Raw genomic sequence first — 20,000 nt, 5'->3', positions numbered from 1 at the left:
ATCTGGCTTGCTCATGTTGCTTTCTGTCTCCTCCTTGGCTTGGATGTTGAGGCGGATGGGCTCCTGTCCAAACCGTCACAGCCCAGGAGATATTGGATGATTTTTATTCATGACTCGTGTCAATATGCAGCGCATGCAGCCGTCTGCAACCTGGGCACCCTCCAGGCAGAAGGAGAGAGAAAGAGATGGATGGGAACATTGAGTAGAAATTATGCATAAAGCAATGTAGATAGAAATGAAATGTAGAGAAAGGACACCCTTGCCCGTTTCCTGCTGACGAGTGACTGAGTCTATTCTAGAGATGTCACTTCTATCCGTAATGTTTTTCTTAAGGTTGTGCCTTAATTAGAAAGCCCCTGCCTTGGAATATGAATACGTTCAATTGTGTGCCAAAAACCCCGCCCCCACCAGAATCTACTAGGAGGAATATCAGACTCATGTTGGTGCATGTGGTTATATAATGGATTTATCTTGACATTGATTGAATCGTTGATCTTTGATCATTGATTTAATCTTTGTAATTGATTGAATGCTTGATGAAGTAATGGAAATATAATGGATGTTTGTGTTCAAATTAAAGGGATGTGTTTGTGTATGAAATGAATGCTCGTGGTCAAACAAAATGCATATCTTTGTGTATAAAAGGGATGTTTGTGGTCAAACTAAATGAATTTGTTCGTGTTTAAAATGGATGTTTGTGGTAAAAACTAAATGGATATGTTTGTGTACGAAATGTGTGGTGAAATAAAATAGTATGTGCATGTGGTCCACAGTGGAGGATCACTGTACCAGAGGGAGAGAAGATCAGACTGACGTTCTCCTCCTTCGACCTGGTCCCTGAGGCCTGTAGAGATTACGTAGATGTCTACGATGGCCACAAAACCGGCTCCGCCATGTTGGGTAAGACATCACTCTGTGTTATGCTAACTCTGGTATACAGCAGTTGGACTAGTATAGATACTTATAGTACAGACATACTTAGGCCTACACACCTGTTGCACAATATGTGTAGGCCAACACTCAAAATGTACTTATTCACTAGTCTCATAATATGTCAAAATACCCTAATTATACCCTACCCTCGTAATATGGGTACACTCAAATATTCATTTTCTAAAATAGGCTACTTTTGTTCATGGATTTTTAATTATGAGAACAGAGAGACTGTGACAACGAGTGCAACCTCTTCAATCCTCCAAACCCACAATCAATATACTCTTAAGTCTCACAATTTGAGCAACTTTACTAATGAACTAGTTTTAGGAGGTATTGTATCTTAATCGACATGCAACAGGAGCACTTGGCAGTTGAAACAGGCTGTGGGGAGTGAAATCAACTATGCACACGGCAACACTCAAATTCACTTCAGGCTGCATGAATAAGATATGATGTCCATTAAAGGTTTTGGGTAGGAAGATGGAAAAATAGAGAGAGGTTCCCAAATTAGACTGGCATGTAAATGTAATCTCTACAAACAGAAATGATGCAAAATAGCTGTATTTATAGTTATTATTGAGCTTACTATGTATGCGGAGACCTGTATAATACTTGTGTGAATTAATCAAATAATAATTGGTGTCACTGTTTGGTCAATTCAAGTGGTGCATAAGGCCTGCCCAGGTTTTACATCAGTGTACCACAAATTGGAGTTTGGGTTATTATAACTAACTGTGTAGTTTGATTAGTGGCCTAATCGAACTCTTCAGGGGTTTCTGAACAGTGAAATGTTGTTTTCTCACAGGTCGATTCTGTGGTAGTAAGAATCCAGGCCGCCTGGATTCCAGTGGCAACACGATGGTGGTTCGTTTCAAAACCGATGCCACTCTCACCTCCAAGGGTTTCAGTGCCACATTCACCAAGACCGGCCTCATCCCGACCACGGTCAAACCTACCACCATGATGCCCACAACACTAGCTATAACCGGTGAGTACACTACGGGGAAAACCATAGAATAACATAGAATTCTATATCTATGAGTGTACCCATAGACAATATATCAGTTCTATATCTATGAGTGTACCCATAGACAATATATCAGTTCTATATCTATGAGTGTACCCATAGACAATATATCAGTTCTATATCTATGAGTGTACCCATAGACAATATATCAGTTCTATATCTAAGAGTGTACCCATAGACAATATATCAGATCTATATCTATGAGTGCACCCATAGACAATATATCAGTTCTATATCTATGAGTGTACCCATTATTAATATATCAGTTCTATATCTCTGAGTGTACCCATAGATAATATATCAGTTCTATATCTATGAGTGTACCCATTATTAATATATCAGTTCTATATCTATGAGTGTACCCATAGATAATATATCAGTTCTATATCTATGAGTGTACCCATAGACAATATATCAGTTCTATATCTCTGAGTGTACCCATAGATAATATATCAGTTCTATATCTATGAGTGTACCCATATACAATATATCAGTTCTATATCTATGAGTGTACCCACAGATAATATATCAGTTATATATCTATGAGTGTACCCATAGACAATATATCAGTTCTATATCTCTGAGTGTACCCATAGATAATATATCAGTGCTATATCTATGAGTGTACCCATAGACAATATATCTAGATAATATATCAGTTCTATATCTATGAGTGTACCCATAGACAATATATCTAGATAATATATCAGTTCTATATCTATGAGTGTACCCATAGATAATATATCAGTTCTATATCTATGAGTGTACCCATAGATAATATATCAGTTCTATATCTCTGAGTGTACCCATAGATAATATATCAGTTCTATATCTATGAGTGTACCCATAGACAATATATCAGTTCTATATCTATGAGTGGACCAGTCAGATTGCCGCGTTCAGAGGTTATATGCCCCTTCTAGGAATTAGCCTGTATTTCTAATTGTGATTTTCATATAGACCGAGTACTTGGTATGCCACAGTTACAGCCGTATTGACTTTCTGCAGGTAGCCCTCCTTCCTCCTCCTCTTGACTCCAGTTGAAATATGTGAGCTCTCTCCGTGGTATAATTGATTGGAATTCAGTGGCTTGCAGCAGCAACACTATCGATGTTGTTAAACCTTCCTCACCAGAACATTTTTGTCAAAACTCGCCTCTTTTTCTAGTTTTTCATTCATTTAAATGATATAGAAGGATTGATTTCCTCAGCGAGATAAATTGCTAAACTATGTCCACATTACACACAGCAGGCATACATAGCAGGCATAACTTTGCCTCTAGCAACTTCCATACTCCAACTGTGCATCCCAAATGACAACCTATTCCCTATATAGTGCACCACTTTTGACCAGAGCCCTATCAAAAGTAGTGCACTACTGTATATAGTGAATAGGGTGCCATTTGGGACGCAGTTGAACAGATGTAAATTGTTGGCTATGTTGTGAAGATCAGTATAAACCAGCTGATTGATGAGCAGTGTTTGTTGGTAAATTATCACCAGTGTGATATGCTGGCATAATGGTTATCGCTGCCTTTCTCCTAACATAAACACAATGATAAAAGGCTGACAGGCAGCTTAAAGGACAATTCCACCCCCAAACTATCTTTTGGTGATTGTTTCATTAGTCTATTGTTGACATAGTGCCAAAACGTTTTGCTTGTCAGCTATCAAGTTTTCAAGATATGTAACTTTCAAAGTACAGAAACCATCCCATCATATGAAGCAAAACGCAGCATCATATGATGCAAAATGCATCATACGGGGATGATTTCTGTATTTTGAAAGTTACATATCTTGAAAACTTGATTGATGACAAGCAAAACATTTTGGGACTATGTCAACAATAGACTAATTAAACAAATACCCAAAACATATTTTTGGGTGGAGTTGTCCTTTAAATAAGAATGAATGCAGCCAAAACAATAGGGTGGGTGTGTCGTTTTTGTGTGTGTGCGTGCTCGAGGGAGTCTCCCATAGCCCTAAGCTTTGTTCATTCATCACTAACCCAAGCTTCATGTTCTCTGCTACAGACTCAGGCTGCGGTGGTGTCGGAACGCTGTTTGGCCGTAAAGGGGAGATCCATTCTATGGGATTCCCAGATGCGTATCCCGGGAATCTTCACTGCTCCTGGAACATCACAGCTCCGGAAGGCTTCCTGGTCAAACTGCACGTCACAGACATGTCCGTCACGGGAGAGGCGGGCCAGTGTGGCGAAGACAAGCTTGTAGTTTCTGACAGCCTCCAGGCGCTTGGTAAGTTACAGCCTGTCCACCCAACCTGGATCCCCTGTTAATGTGTTATTATGGAGATCCAAAATGGCTCCAAATGGTGTCATAGAGGACAGACACTTTTAGTTGTTTGTTGTTGTTGTTTGGTAAACTCAGATGGACCGTCCAAATTGCTCGTCGGTCTCTATGAAAGCCCCAAAATGGCACCCAGTGTATTCTCTGACAGCCATTAGTCCATTGATAAGACAAGCCACCCACAATACCCACCTACAGTATATGTAGCCAAACGCCAAAATGGCTACCAGCCTCTAGTTTCTTGTTAGTAAGATGTGCCTGCCCATCCAAACTATGCCAAACCCCCAAATGGCGGCAGTGGGGGCCAGGCGATAACCTATGGACCCACTCCCCCTCGTATTTCCCAAACAAGCTGTTTGTCAACTGAGAGACACACACACACACACACACACATACACACAACAAACAAATCAAGTAGCAAGAGACAGCAGATAAGCATATGCTGAGCAGAATGTGCCCCGTTGCTTGAAATTAAAAGGGGGGGGGGGGGACTTTGACTACTGGACAGAGCGCCAAGCACCAAGCTAGGCTAGTATGCTGAGTGTGCCAGTGCCTGTCTCCTGTCCTCAGGGCAGTAAAGCTGTTGATTAGGATCTCTCCCCAGAGAAGGAGCGAGGCTAGGGAACTGTAAATGTGACCTCCTTGTTATTCACATCAGAAAGCTGGAGTCTGATAGTTTTATCTCTGGCACAACACTCTGTAGCAGAGGTAGAGTGGAGACAATTACACCTGCTGTGTGTGTGTGTGTGTGTGTGTGTGTGTGTGTGTGTGTGTGTGTGTGTGTGTGTGTGTGTGTGTGTGTGTGTGTGTGTGTGTGTGTGTGTGTGTGTGTGTGTGTGTGTGTGTGTGTGTGTGTGTGTGTGTGTGTGTGTTAAGTTGAGAGAAAATGGGGGGCAGAAAGAAAGGAAACAGCTTTGTTTCTGCGTTAAAGAAGACATATCCCCTGGAAGACGCTGAAGTCGTAAACTCAGCATTTTAGAACCTAACAAAATCCAAAGAACACTATTTAGTGCTCTGGGGTGAAGTTTCCCCGAGGTACAGATCTAGGATCAGCTTTACCTCCCCAATCCTAACCTTAAGCATTAGTGAGGAAATGTTTTAACTGACCCACGATTCACATCTAGGTGCAACTTCTCCCTACACCCTATTCAGTGTGATGTTCAAGCTGATGTCAAAACATCTTAGGATGACAGATATTTCGCTCTCCTTCCATGTGTGTGTGTGTGTGTGTGTTTATGTGCACGTGCGTGTGCGTGTGTGTGCATGTGCGTGTGTGTGTGGGGGTGTGTGTGTGTGTGTGTGTGTGAGCAACGGTCAGTTCCTTCCTCACCAGAGGTCTCTGTCGGAGCTCTAACTGTCAGAACAGGCGCGACCCCCTGCCAGGGGGAGCAGGGCTCAGCAGGAGGGCATGGTTGGCCCCTGACTGCACACATTAAACCTAACAAGTACAGGAGCAAAACACCAGGCTGCCATTGTACGTGCTTCAGTTGGTGCTGTGTCATTTCAGAACTCTGATCTCCTTCTTTTAAAAAATCTATAGTTACTGAGGTAGCGTAGGGAGTAGTAAATGAGTATGTTTTCTGAGATGTTGTACCCTTAGACCTTTAGGTGACGTGAAACCATTTGATTGATGTGTCTTATTTTTCAAGGTTATATTTACATTATGACTAACATGTTCTTTATCGATGAGAAGACCGTGCCTCATCAGAAATCTGTCTGTTCTCTGTAATGTCTATTGAATGTCTAATTATTCCATATCTTTGCTAGACCAACATTGGTATGCATGGAAATTAACATTTGTGTATTTGAAATTGTAGTTACTACTCTTATGTTTCTATATTAGTAATAGGTCCCTCTCCCTCTCCCTCTCCCTCTCCTCCGATCCAATACTCCTAATTTCTGTTCCTTCTCCATCCCAGGCACACACTGTGGCTACGTCCTTCCCCCTGTGGTGGTCAGTGCCAATAACAAGATGTCCCTGAGCTTCCTGTCCGACTCACGTCTCTCTGACCGAGGCTTCTCCGCCAAGTGGGAGGCCGTGTATCCTGAGGACATTGCCGGTAATAATCCCGGCTTTCTCCGCTTACACACACACACACACACACACATTCACACAAACGCATGCACACGAACGTGCACACACATGCGCATGCACATGCAAACGCGCACACACACAAACACAGACACACACATATCGCTGAGGCAGCTCCACTACTAATAATGACCGGCCATAAAGTGAACTTTAGATTCCCAAGGCGTATTTATGACAGGAGCAACGTCATAGAACGAGAAGTATGAGTGGTAAGTACTGAGAAAGCACAGGTCAGGGTACACTGGTCAAACGAGGGAAAATGCTTTGATCATGATTATAATTGATCTATCAGAGGGCTTGACATTTCAGTTGGGAAAGGGGTGAGGAGGTCTGAAGGAGGAGTTGTTTTTTGTTAAGTCATTCATTCTGATGTGGTAGCTTTAATGTTTTCAACTGCTGTTTTACCTTGGCGTTTTCTGGCATTATACTACAGTTTTTTTTGAGTAGTTCAGACATTTCAGTTTATGGATGTCGACACCCACATTTAAAGAGATATCAATATGTATGTAAAGTGGATGTATTAAACGTTTATTTCTGTTACAAACTCCACGGACCCGCTCCATCTGAGTAAACACACATACACTCCATCTTTAAATAAACAGGGAGAGCCAGATACCAGGGCTGATCGACCAGCTACATTAGGGTGTATTGCATAGGCTTGCACTGGCTGTTTATCACTGTGACACACTGTGCTTACTGCTGAGTAAATTCTACTCTGCTCTCTGGCTAATGTTGAGGAGGCTGCAGCTCATCTACTGTAATCTGTTTATATCCCGTCTGCCTACTATCATCATTCAGACCCACACCCACACAAGGACGCATGCATGCACTTACACACACACGCACTGACCTATGAATGGGCAAGCGCACACGCACACGCACACACACACACACACACATGCATACAGTATGTACACACACTAACCCCCACCTTCATTCCACAGCGATCCAGGGATGCGGAGGGGCCTCCCATGAGTTAAAAGGGGTTATTAAGTCTCAGAACTGGCCTATGAATTACAAGGCGGCCAGTGAGTGCATGTGGAGTGTGGAGGTGCCCAAAGGGAAGACCATAACTCTGACGTTCACCCACTTCGACGTGGAAGCCAAGGACATTTTCACTTCCAAATGCTTGGATAACGTGGTGGCGTATGACATCTATAATGACGGAGCTGAGAGTACAAAACACAGTGAGTACAAATATGGTGATTTTAAACATTTGATTGAATAGTGCTGCAGCTTGTGTACCATCAGCACATTGTTACCCAATTTTATGAAAGGTTATTTATAAATAAAATGATAAGTTACAGAGTAGTAGTAGTAGTAGCACTAGTAGTAGTAGTAGTGGTGGTAGTAGTAGTAGCAGCACTAGTAGCAGTAGTAGTAGAAGCAGTAGTAGTAGTAGTAGCACTAGTAGCACTAGTAGTAGTGGTAGTAGTAGTAGTAGCAGCACTAGTAGCAGTAGTAGTAGAAGCAGTAGTACTAGTAGTACAGATGTAGAATCTTAATTTGAGCCAGATTGTTATGAAAATGAAGTCACTAGTAGCAGCACTAGTAGCACTAGTAGTAGCACTAGTAGCAGCACTAGTAGCAGCACTAGTAGTAGCACTAGTAGCAGCACTAGTAGTAGCACTAGTAGTAGCACTAGTAGCAGCACTAGTAGCAGCACTAGTAGCACTAGTAGTAGCACTAGTAGCAGCACTAGTAGTAGCACTAGTAGCAGCAGTAGTAGTAGTAGTAGTAGTTGCAGTAGTAGTAGCAGTAGTAGTAATAGTAGTAATAGCAGTAGTAGCAGCAGTAGTAGTTGCAGTAGTAGTAGCAGTAGTAGTAATAGTAGTAATAGCAGTAGTAGTAGTAGTAGCAGCACTAGTAGCAGCACTAGTAGCAGCAGTAGTAGTAGCAGTAGTAGTAGTGGTAGCAACATTAGTAGTAGTAGCAGTAGTAGCAGCAGTAGTAATAGCAGTAGCAGCAGCATTAGTAGTAGTAGTAGTAGCTGTAGTAGTAGTAGTAGTAGCAGAAGTAGCAGTAGTAGTAGTACTATTAGTAGTAGTTGAAGTAGAAGTAGCAGTAGTAGCAGCAGCATTAGTAGTAGCAGTAGTAGTAGTAGTTGTAGCAGTAGTAGAAGTAGCAGTAGTAGTAGTACTATTAGTAGTAGTAGTAGTAGTAGAAGTAGCAGTAGTAGTAGTACTATTAGTAGTAGTAGTAGTAGTAGTAGTAGAAGTAGCAGTAGTAGTAGAAGCATCTGATGTTGTTGTTTTTACTTACCAGGTCCATGGTGTGGTGACCAACTTCCAGCCACCATCACAACTAAGGGCAACAAGTTGGTGATGCGTTTCCATACTGACTTCTTCGTGGAGGCTAAAGGTTTCAGAGCCTACTGGACTACAGACACCACCCAGCCTGTTCCCACTGAACCCCCTATACAGCCTAACCCCTGGGACAACATCATTATAGGTAGGTACCTAACCCTTACCCAGCCTGTTCCCACTGAGCCCCCTATACAGCCTAACCCCTGGGACAACATCACTGTAGGTAGGTACCTAACCCTTACCCAGCCTGTTCCCACTGAGCCCCCTATACAGCCCAACCCCTGGGACAACATCACTGTAGGTACCTAACCCTTACCCAGCCTGTTCCCACAGAGCCCCCTATACAGCACCACCCCTGGGACAACATCACTGTAGGTAGGTACCTAACCCTTACCCAGCCTGTTCCCACTGAGGCCCCTATACAGCCCAACCCCTGGTACAACATCACTGTAGGTACCTAACCCTTACCCAGCCTGTTCCCACAGAGCACCCTATACAGCACCACCCCTGGGACAACATCACTGTAGGTAGGTACCTAACCCTTACCCAGCCTTTTCCCACTGAGGCCCCTATACAACATAACCCCTGGGACAACATCACTGTAGGTAGGTACCTAACTCTTACCCAGCCTGTTCCCACTGAGGCCCCTATACAGCCCAAACCATAGGACAACATCACTGTAGGTACCTAACCCTTACCCAGCCTGTTCCCACTGAGGCCCCTATACAGCCCAAACCTTAGGACAACATCACTGTAGGTACCTAACCCTTACCCAGCCTGTTCCCACTGAGGCCCCTATACAGCCCAAACCTTAGGACAACATCACTGTAGGTACCTAACCCTTACCCAGCCTGTTCCCACTGAGGCCCCTATACATCCCAAACCTTAGGACAACATCACTGTAGGTAGGTACCTAACCCTTACCCAGCCTGTTCCCACTGAGGCCCCTATACAGCCCAACCCCTGGTACAACATCACTGTAAGTAGGTACCTAACCCTTACCCAGCCTGTTCCCACTGAGGCCCCTATACAGCCCAACCCCTGGGACAACATCACTGTAAGTATGTACAGTGCCTTCAGAAAGTATTCAGATCCCTTTACGTTTTCAGCATGTTGCTACGTTTACAGCCCTATTCTAAAATTGATTGATTAAATGTATTTTTAAAAAATCCTCAGCAATCTATACACAATACCACATAATAACAAAGTGAAAACAGGTTTTGAGAATTTTTGCAAATGTATATAATATAGAAATAAACCCTTTGCTATGAGACAAGAAATTGAGCTCAGGTGCATCATGTTTCCAATGATCATCCTTGAGATGTTTCTACAACTTGATTTGGAGTTCACCTGTGGTAAAATCAATTGATTGGATATGATTTGGAAAGGCACACACCTGTCTATATAAGATCCCACAGTTGACAGTGCATGTCAGAGCAAAAACTAAGCCATGAGGTCAAAGGAATTGTCCGTAGAGCGCCGATACAGGTTTGTGTCGAGGCTCAGCTCTGGGGAAGGGTACTAAAACATTTCTGCAGCTTTGAAGTTGCCTAAGAATGATGAATGGCCTCATCATTCTTAAATGGATGAAGTTTGGAACCAAATCAAATCAAATGTATTTATATAGCCCTTCGCACATCAGCTGATATCTCAAAGTGCTGTACAGAAACCCAGCCTAAAACCCCAAACAGCAAGCAATGCAGATGTTGAAGCACGTTGGCTAGAAAAAACTCCCTAGAAAGGCCAAAACCTAGGAAGAAACCTAGAGAGGAACCAGGCTATGAGGGGTGGCTGTGCCGGGTGGAGATTATAACAGAACATGGCCAAGATGTTCAAATGTTCATAAATGACCAGCATGGTCAAATAATAGGTCTGGGACAGGTGCACGTCCGGTGAACAGGTCAGGATTCCATAGCCGCAGGCAGAACAGTTGAAACTGGAGCAGCAGCATGGCCAGGTGGACTGGGGACAGCAAGGAGTCATCATGCCAGGTAGTCCTGAGGCATGGTCCTAGGGCTCTTGTCCTCAGAGAGAGAGAAAGAAAGAGAGAAAAAGAGAATTAGAGAGAGCATACTTAAATTCACACAGGACACCGGATAAGACAGGAGAAGTACTCCAGATATAACAACCCCCCCTAGCCCCACGACACATAAACTACTGCAGCATAAATACTGGAGGCTGAGACAGGAGGGGTCAGGAGACACTGTGGCCCCATCCGATGATACCCCGGGACAGGGCCAAACAGGAAGGATATAACCCCACCCACTTCCGTACGGGCTTGGGAGAGACGAAGGTTGAAAGTCATGCGTCCTCCGATACACAACCCAACCAAGCCTGCTTCTTAACACAGCGCCATCCAACCCGGAAGCCAGCCGCACCAATGTGTCGGAGGAAACACCGTGCACCTGGAAACCTTGGTTAAAGGCCCGCCACAGGAGTCGCTGGTGCGCGATGAGACAAGGATATCCCTACCGGCTAACCCCACGGACCTCCCGGTCGCGGCCGGTTACGACAGAGCCTGAGCGCGAACCCAGAGTCTCTGGTGGCACAGCTGGCGCTGCAGTATAGCGCCCTTAACCACTGCGCCACCCGGGAGGCCCTGTAACCCCACCCACTTTGTCGAAGCACAGCCCCCACACCACTAGAGGGATATCTTCAATCACCAACTTACCATCCTGAGACAAGGCCGAGTATAGCCCACAAAGATCTCCGCCACGGCACAACCCAAGGAGGGGCACCAACCCAGACAGGAAGATCACATCAGTGACTCAACCCACTCAAGTGACGCACCCCTCCTAGGGACGGGATGAAAGAGCACCAGTAAGCCAGTGACTCAGCCCCTGTAATAGGGTTAGAGGCAGAGAATCCCAGTCAGCAAGGGCGGTTCGTTGCTCCAGAGCCTTTCCGTTCACCTTCACACTCCTGGGCCAGACTACACTCAATCATATGACCCACTGAAGAGATGAGTCTTCAGTAAAGACTTAAAGGTTGAGACCAAGTCTGCGTCTCTCACATGGGTAGGCAGACCATTCCATAAAAATGGAGCTCTATAGGAGAAAGCTCTGCCTCCAGCTGTTTGCTTAGAAATTCTAGGGACAATTAGGAGGCCTGCGTCTTGTGACCGTAGCGTACGTGTAGGTATGTACGGCAGGACCAAATCAGAGAGATAGGTAGGAGCAAGCCCATGTAATGCTTTGTAGGTTAGCAGTAAAACCTTGAAATCAGCCCTTGCCTTAACATGAAGCCAGCGTAGGGAGGCTAGCACTGGAGTAATATGATCATATGTTTTGGTTCTAGTCAGGATTCTAGCAGCCGTATTTAGCACTAACTGAAGTTAATTTAGTGCTTTATCTGGGTAGCTGGAAAGTAGAGCATTGCAGTAGTCTAACCTAGAAGTAACAAAAGCATGGATAAATTTTTCTGCATCATTTTTGGACAGAAAGTTTCTGATTTTTGCAATGTTACGTAGATGGAAAAAAGCTGTCCTTGAAACAGTCTTGATATGTTCGGCAAAAGAGAGATCAGGGTCCAGAGTAACGCCGAGGTCCTTCACAGTTTTATTTGAGACGACTGTACAACCATTAAGATTAATTGTCAGATTCAACAGAAGATCTCTTTGTTTCTTGGGACCTAGAACAAGCATCTCTGTTTTGTCCGAGTTTAAGAGTAGAACGTTTGTAGCCATCCACTTCCTTATGTCTGAAACACAGGTTTCGAGCGAGGGCAATTTTGGGGCTTCACCATGTTTCATTGAAATGTACAGCTGTGTGTCATCCGCATAGCAGTGAAAGTTAACATTATGTTTTCGAATGACATACCTAAGAGGTAAAATATATAGTGAAAACAATAGTGGTCCAAAAATGGAACCTTGAGGAACACCAAAATGTACAGTTGATTTGTCAGAGGACAAACCATTCACAGAGACAAACTGATATCTTTCCGACAGATAAGATCTAAACCAGGCCAGAACTTGTCTGTGTAGACCAATTTGGGTTTCCAATCTCTCCAAAAGAATGTGGTGATCAATGGTATCAAAAGCAGCACTAAGGTCTAGGAGCTCGAGGACAGATGCAGAGCCTCAGTCTGATGCCATTAAAAGTACTAAAACACTTGAGTGTCTTTCTTGATCCTAGGTCCTGGCAGAGTTGTGCAGACCCAGGACAACTGAGCTTTGAAGGAATACGCAGATTTAAAGAGCAGTCCTTAATTTGCTTTCTAATAATCATATTATTTTCCTCAAAGAAGTTCATGAATTTATTACTGCTGAAGTGAAAGCCATCCTCACTTCGGGGATAGTGCTTTTTAGTTAGCTTTGCGACAGTATCAAAAATACATTTTGGATTATTCTTATTTTCCTCAATTAAGTTGGAAAAATAGGATGATCGAGCAGCAGTAAGGGATCTTCAATATTGCACGGTACTGTCTTTCCAAGCTAGACGGAAGACTTCCAGTTTGGTGTGGCGCCATTTCCGTTCAAATTTTCTGGAAGCTTGCTTCAGAGCTCGGGTATTTTCTGTATACCAGGGAGCTAGTTTCTTATAAGAAATGTTTTTAGTTTTTAGGGGTGCAACTGCATCTAGGGTATTGCGCAAGGTTAAGTTGAGTTCCTCAGTTTGGTGGTTAACTGATTTTTGTCCTCTAGGAAGACTCTTCCTAGAACTGGCCGCCCGGCCAAACTGAGCAATCGGGGGAGAAGGGCCTTGGTCAGGGAGGTGACCGAGAAGCCGACTATCATTCTGACTGAGCTACAGAGTTCCTCTGTGGAGATGAGAGAAACTTCCAGAAGGGCAACAATCTCTGCAGCACTCCGCCAATCAGGCTTTCATGGTGGAGTGGCCAGACGGAAGCCACTCCTCAGTAAAAGGCACATGACAGCCCGCTTGGAGTTTGCCAAAAGTGACCTAAAGACTCTCAGACCATGAGAAACAAGATTCTCTGGTCTGATGAAACCAAGATTGAAATCTGGCACCATCCTTACGGTGGTGACAGGCAGGGACTGGGAGACTAGTCAGGATTTAGGGAAAGATGAATGGATCAAATTACAGAGAGATCCTTGATGAAAACCTGCGCGAGAGCGCTCAGGACCTCAGACTGGGGTGAACGTTCACCCTCCAACAGGACAACGACCCTAAGACCATGTAACGCCCCCCAAAAGCCCTTCAGGTGGCCAGTCTGTAGAGTACAGTAGAATCCTGGGTTTATTTGCCCAGATGTGTAGTAAAACTAGATTATTTATTGGAGCTGTAAACACTGTGGTACGTTCCAAAATGGCACCCTATTCTCTATAGTGCATTGATTTTGACCAGAGCCCAGTAGGGTTCCAGTCAAAATTAGTATACTATTATCTGTATAGGGAATAGGGTGCCATTTTAGGATGCAGACAGTGTAGTATGAAGTGCCCTTAGTGCAGCAGTTGCCCTCTGGTTGTCTCTTACCCTTTGCCCCATTCTTTACCCTTTGATGGGCCCCAGGTGGCCGGGCCCCTGCCAAGCCAATTGCTGAAATCGAGTTTTACAGATGGACTGTGCATCGTGCTGCCTCGGGGGGTGGGGGGGTTCTTCTCGGGCACAGCTGAGAGGAGAGGAAAGGAATAGGAGAGGAGAGGGGAGGAGATGACTATGGGAAAAATTCTTACTTCTATCAAAACAATAACCCTTTAGTCTTATCGCTGATGTCAGATAAGATAACAACTGTTCTGTCCTTTACTCTAGAATGGCCAACCACATGTGGCAAACCCGCCATTCCCCCCACCATCCACACCCGCATAGTCAATGGAGAGCCAGCCAACCCCCACTCCTGGCCCTGGCAGGTGTCCATGCAGGTGAGACACTGTCTGTCTAAACTCTATTTAGGGTCATTTAGATCCATCAAACACTGTTATTCTAGAATCAAATCCAAAATGGCTGCCTGGTTGCTAACATGTCTTAGGCATATACCCAGAACCAAGTCACGTGATTATGCATCAGGGAACATCACAAATGTGTCAACTTTTTTACAACAACAAGTGAATTCATTTACTCAACATCTCATCTCTCAAGGGCAATATCACCAATAGGTTTTGAATGAGATTCTCTGTTATCATGATGCAGCTACACTAGTCACAGGGACAAGACTTCTTTCAGATGGGACATGTTTGTTAATTGACATCATCATTACATGGGTCGGATTACACACACACCCTGAAACTGCACACACACAGACACACACACACACACACACACACACACACACACACACACACACACACACACACACACACACACACACACACACTGCTAATAAAACTTAATGCGAAGGGTCCCTTCAACTCAACCCCATCATTATTTAAAACAACTTTGATTATATCAGAGGCATCGTCGTACACTATGCTTGTTTGTGCGTGTGGGTAGTTGTGTGTTTGCCCACAGATTTGGCCTTTAGAAGACAAATAGGCACAACTGGCTCACTATTGATGGAATTGTTCAAACAAATTACATATTGGTTTCCTTGCCCTGTGAGCAGTCTAGGGACATGGCCCATAGCATGGATTGCTATCGTACCTTGTCCGTAGACTGCTTACAGGCTAAGGAAACCAACGTGTCATTGAATAATTTGGGTGATCTATCACTTTAAAAGCTGATGTTTTATTTTACCCAGGTTTGGCCTAGCAGTCAGGAGACGCCCAAGTTCTTCCACACCTGCGGAGGAACTCTCATCCATAAGAACTGGGTTATGACAGCTGCCCATTGCTTCATACGGTGAATGAACTACAGGTTGAGTCCAAAATGGCACCCTATTTAGGGCACTACTTTTGACCAGGACCTATAGGGAATAGGGTGCCATTTGAGACGCATAGGCCCTGGTCAAAAGTAGTGAAATATATAGGGAAAAGGGTGCCATTTGGGACGTAGACACAGTGGCAGAATTACTAGAACAGACATTCTCATTCAAGTCAATGGTCCATTCCGTGTTGGGCGGTAATTCTATTCCAATACATGTGCACTCCCCTCAACTGTGTCACAGGTACATATCACCGTACATGTAGGCCAGCATGTCTCTATGGTGTGCACAAAACAAGACGATTTTGGCATACATTTTTACCTTTTGAGATTTTAAAATGTACCTTTTACATTTGATTGAGCTGACACAGTGGTGTGAAATGTACCCAATGGTCATACTTAAGTAAATGTAAAGATAACTTAATAGAAAATTACTCAAGTAAAAGTGAAAGTCACCCAGTAAAATATTACTTGAGTAAAAGTCTAAAAGTATTTGGTTTTAAATGTACTTAAGTATCAAAAGTAAATGTAATTGCTAAAATATATTTAAGTATCAAAAGAAAAAGTAAAAATATTAAATAATTTTACATTCCTAATATTAAGCAAACCAGACAGCACGATTTTCTTATTGTAGAGTGCCAGGGCACACTACAAAACTCAGACCTAATTTACAAATGGAGCATTTGTGTTTAGTGAGTCTGCCAGATAAGAGGCAGTAGTGATGACCAGGGATGTTTTCTTGATGTTCTTGAATTGGAAAATGTTCCTACCCTGCTGCTAAGCATTCGGAATGTAACAAGTACTTTTGGGTGTCAAGGAAAATGTATGGATTCAAAAGTACATTATTTTCTTTAGGAATGTAGTGGAGTAAAACTAAAAGTTGTCAAAAAAATCTATACTAAAGGTACAGCTACCCCAAAAAACGACTTAAGTAGTACTTGGGACTTGAAAGTATTTTTACTTAAGTACTTTACACCACTGAGCTGACATTACATAATATTGTTCTGTGTCGTGTGAAGTAAACAAAACAGAAAAGTATTTTTAGACCATGAAAGTTGAGAAAATGTCCCTCCCTGTGTCTGGAGCCTATTATCGTAATGCAGACAGGCAGTTCTTTGGGACGCCTATGCCTCTGTCTGTCACAACCATTACCAAGGTCCTTATCTAAGACTTGTTACAGGGCTGGTGCTGGGTCTTGTTAGTCCAATGAATGTCTCCAACTGTGTATAATGACCCACAGAGTTAATTCTGCCCTGTCACAGAGAACCATGCTGATAGATAGGAATTGATGGTATGCTGCTACTGCCAGCGAACTCTGTACACTGTAGGTTTTTCTGTCGGTTGGTGGTTGGTTTTGTACATAGAAATAGATCCTTTAAAGTGTATATTCCCAAGTCAAATCATTCAATTTCTATGATGTAGTTATGGGTGGTTATGTTAAGGAGGATGTCTGCATCAGTGTGTGTGTTTATACAATGAGTGCACTAAACATTAGGATCTATGTGACTCTCACTCTTTCCAGGTACGCTGACGAGCTCCAGCGCTGGAAAATGTGCCTGGGCAAACACAACCTGACGTTCACAGAAGACACGGAGCGCTGCTTCGGCGTGACGGGCATCTACCGCCACGAGGGCTTCAAGTACCCCACGTTGCCCACGGTGGAGTTCGACATCGCCCTCGTCAGGCTGGGTGGGGAAGTGACCCCCAGCGGTCAGATCTCCTACTCCTGCCTGCCCTCCCTGGAGGAGGTCCTGGAGGGGGGCAAGAAGTGTTACGCCACCGGCTGGGGAGATGAGACTGGTGAGGGGTTTGGGACGTCCACGATTTGCTGTGACCTCTTTTGTCTCATATGAGGATTTGGATGCGTCCCAAATTCCACCCTATTCCCTATATACTGTAGAGCCCTATGGGCCCTGTTCAAAAGTAGCACACTGCATAGGGAATAGGGTGCCATTTGGGACACAGACGTTGTGTAGTGAACATACAATCAATGTAATGCCATCGGCTGTGGAGATGAAGACTGGTGAGGGCTTGAGATGTTTTGTGATGTCTGCCATTTATTGTGACTCCTATTGGAGGACACCATGATATTGGAGGAGTAGCCCAGACCAGCGCCTATCAACCCAACACCTTATGATGTGATCCAAATCTCTTGACGAGGTTGCTAGGGGTTGGGTTAAGGGTGCTACAATATGCATTGTGTAGATAAGTGGGATACAGTCAGAGCAAGATATTAGGATTGTGATCTAATTTTGCTGGCAGAAAAAAACATATGACTCTTCCCTTCTACAAATATATACAAGCACGTACAAGTTACAACAAAATACAACAATCCATCCAACCACCATAATTCATTCCTTGACCAGTTTTCCTATTTCCATACTGCCAATCCTGGTTCCAGTTCTTCCGGTGCTTTCACCCCCTCTGTTGGTTAACAATTGAAAATACATCCACTGAATTTCAACGTTGATTTCGCTGTACGCATCTTTGGCTGCGTTCACACAGGCAGCCCAATTCTGTTATTTTTTTGGTTCACTAATTGGTCTTTTGACCAATCACATCAGATCTTTTCAAATCAGCTCTTTTTCAGAGCTGATCTGATACCAACTAGTGAAAAAAAGATCGCAATTGGGCTGCCTGTGTAAACACAGCCTTTGTTTTCTATGAAAAAGCATCTAAAAAGGATTAGTCTAAAATAAATGTCAAGCCCTATCAGTTGATAACAATAAATTAAGTGGAGCAACTCATTTATTTTTAATCAGGAGATTCCTTGAATACCAAAGTAGCTGGGGACCAAACAATAAATGAACCAGTTATATATTTTTTAATCAGGTGATTCCATGAATGACAAAGTAGCTGAGGACCAAACAATAAATGAACCAGTTATATATTTTTTAATCAGGTGATTCCATGAATGCCAAAGTAGCTGAGGACCAAACAATAAATTAACCAGTTCTATCTTTTTTAATCAGGTGATTCCATGAATGCCAAAGTAGCTGAGGACCAAACAATAAATTAACCAGTTCTATCTTTTTTAATCAGGTGATTCCATGAATGACAAAGTAGCTGAGGACCAAACAATAAATTAACCGGTTCTATCTTTTTTAATGAGGCGATTCCATGAATACCAAAGTAGCTGAGGACCAAACAATAAATTAACCGGTTCTATCTTTTTTAATCAGGTGATTCCATGAATGCCAAAGTGGCTGAGACCCTGAACCAGGTGGCCCTGCCGGTGGTGCCCTTCAACACCTGTAAGAAGCTGGACTACTGGTGGTTCCAGGTCAAGACCTCCATGATCTGCATGGGCTACACCTTGCCTGACGAGCTCAAGTCTGTCTGTCAGGTACTCAAGTGGGATATATACCCACATAGCATTATACTGTATAATGCAAAAAATTATCCATTGACTTAGGCAGTGATTACATGATACAAAAAAACTATTTGATTAATTTTGTCATGGTTGTGTTGATGATGTCATCAATATGAAGTGCTGTTGACCATCGCCATGTGACACAGGGGGATTCGGGTGGTCCCCTGGTGTGCCAGGACTCTGCCAACGCTCCCTGGGAGGTGCACGGCATCACCAGCTTTGGTCCCAATGGCTGCATCATGGACAAGAAACCCTCTGTGTTCACCCGTGCCTCGGCCTACATCCCCTGGATGGAGAATGTCATCCGCAGGGACATGTACAAACAGCACAGTAGGTTATTTATTTAACCTTTATTTAACTAGGCAAGTCAGTTAGGAACAAATTCTTATTTACAATGACATCCTACCCCAGCCAAACCCTAACCCGGAGGACGATTGGCCAATTGTGCGCCGCCCTATGGGACTCCCAACTCACGGCTGGTTGTGATACAGCCTGGAATTGAACCAGGCTCTGTAGTGACACCTCTAGCACTGAGATGCAGTGCCTTAGACCGCACTGCCACTCGAGAACTGGTTCCAACCGGTCTAAATCGGTTTCTAATATTAAGCTTTTTGGTTGATTTGGAGTGGCGTGACATCTTTTTTTTCCTGCTCCTCTCTCTCTCTTTCCCTCTCTCTCTCTCCGACTCCCCTCTTTCTCTCTCTTTCCGACTCCCCTCTTTCTCTCTCTTTCCGACTCCCCTCTTTCTCTCTCTTTCCGACTCCCCTCTTTCTCTCTCTTTCCGACTCCCCTCTTTCTCTCTCTTTCCGACTCCCCTCTTTCTCTCTCTCTCTTTCCGACTCCCCTCTTTCTCTCTCTTTCCCTCTCTCTCTTTCCGACTCCCCTCTTTCTCTCTTTGTCCCTTCCTGTCCTCCCTTCAACTTACTTCCCATCCCCTCTCCTCCTCTCTTTGTAGCATCTGGCTGCGGCGGGCCAAAGGACATGGCTGGCGAGAGCGGCGTGTTGTCCAGCATGGGGCACCCGGGCAGCTACAGTAACGGTGCCCACTGCCAGTGGCACATCAAGGTGCCCGACGGTAAACTGGTCCACCTGCACTTCCACAACTTCTCCCTGGAGGACACCCAGCTGTGTCTCAACGACAAGGTCACCATCAACGACAGCTTAGCCAGCCTAGGTAGTACAGCCGTATGTAAGGGTCTTTGG

The 20,000-nt window shown here is 44.0% G+C and overlaps 1 protein-coding gene across 1 annotated transcript in view; it reads left to right on the top strand.

Moving 5' to 3' along the window:
- Positions 1 to 20,000, top strand: part of LOC139375541 (ovochymase-like) — a 36,879-nt gene that overhangs the window by 12,586 nt on the left and 4,293 nt on the right. Inside the window, exons 6-17 of the mRNA XM_071117371.1 lie at positions 774 to 900; positions 1,742 to 1,924; positions 3,996 to 4,217; positions 6,188 to 6,328; positions 7,305 to 7,562; positions 8,626 to 8,811; positions 14,378 to 14,487; positions 15,303 to 15,403; positions 16,947 to 17,224; positions 18,607 to 18,770; positions 18,944 to 19,127; positions 19,753 to 19,971. Of these exons, the coding sequence (XP_070973472.1) occupies positions 774 to 900; positions 1,742 to 1,924; positions 3,996 to 4,217; positions 6,188 to 6,328; positions 7,305 to 7,562; positions 8,626 to 8,811; positions 14,378 to 14,487; positions 15,303 to 15,403; positions 16,947 to 17,224; positions 18,607 to 18,770; positions 18,944 to 19,127; positions 19,753 to 19,971 (2,173 nt within the window). The remainder of the gene's footprint in view (positions 1 to 773; positions 901 to 1,741; positions 1,925 to 3,995; positions 4,218 to 6,187; positions 6,329 to 7,304; positions 7,563 to 8,625; positions 8,812 to 14,377; positions 14,488 to 15,302; positions 15,404 to 16,946; positions 17,225 to 18,606; positions 18,771 to 18,943; positions 19,128 to 19,752; positions 19,972 to 20,000) is intronic.

This window comes from Oncorhynchus clarkii, chromosome 19 (genome assembly GCF_045791955.1).
Source record: "Oncorhynchus clarkii lewisi isolate Uvic-CL-2024 chromosome 19, UVic_Ocla_1.0, whole genome shotgun sequence".
NCBI classification, from domain to species: domain Eukaryota; kingdom Metazoa; phylum Chordata; class Actinopteri; order Salmoniformes; family Salmonidae; genus Oncorhynchus; species Oncorhynchus clarkii.
Note: the sequence above shows the minus strand (reverse complement) of the source record. Positions and strands in the feature narration are given on the sequence as shown.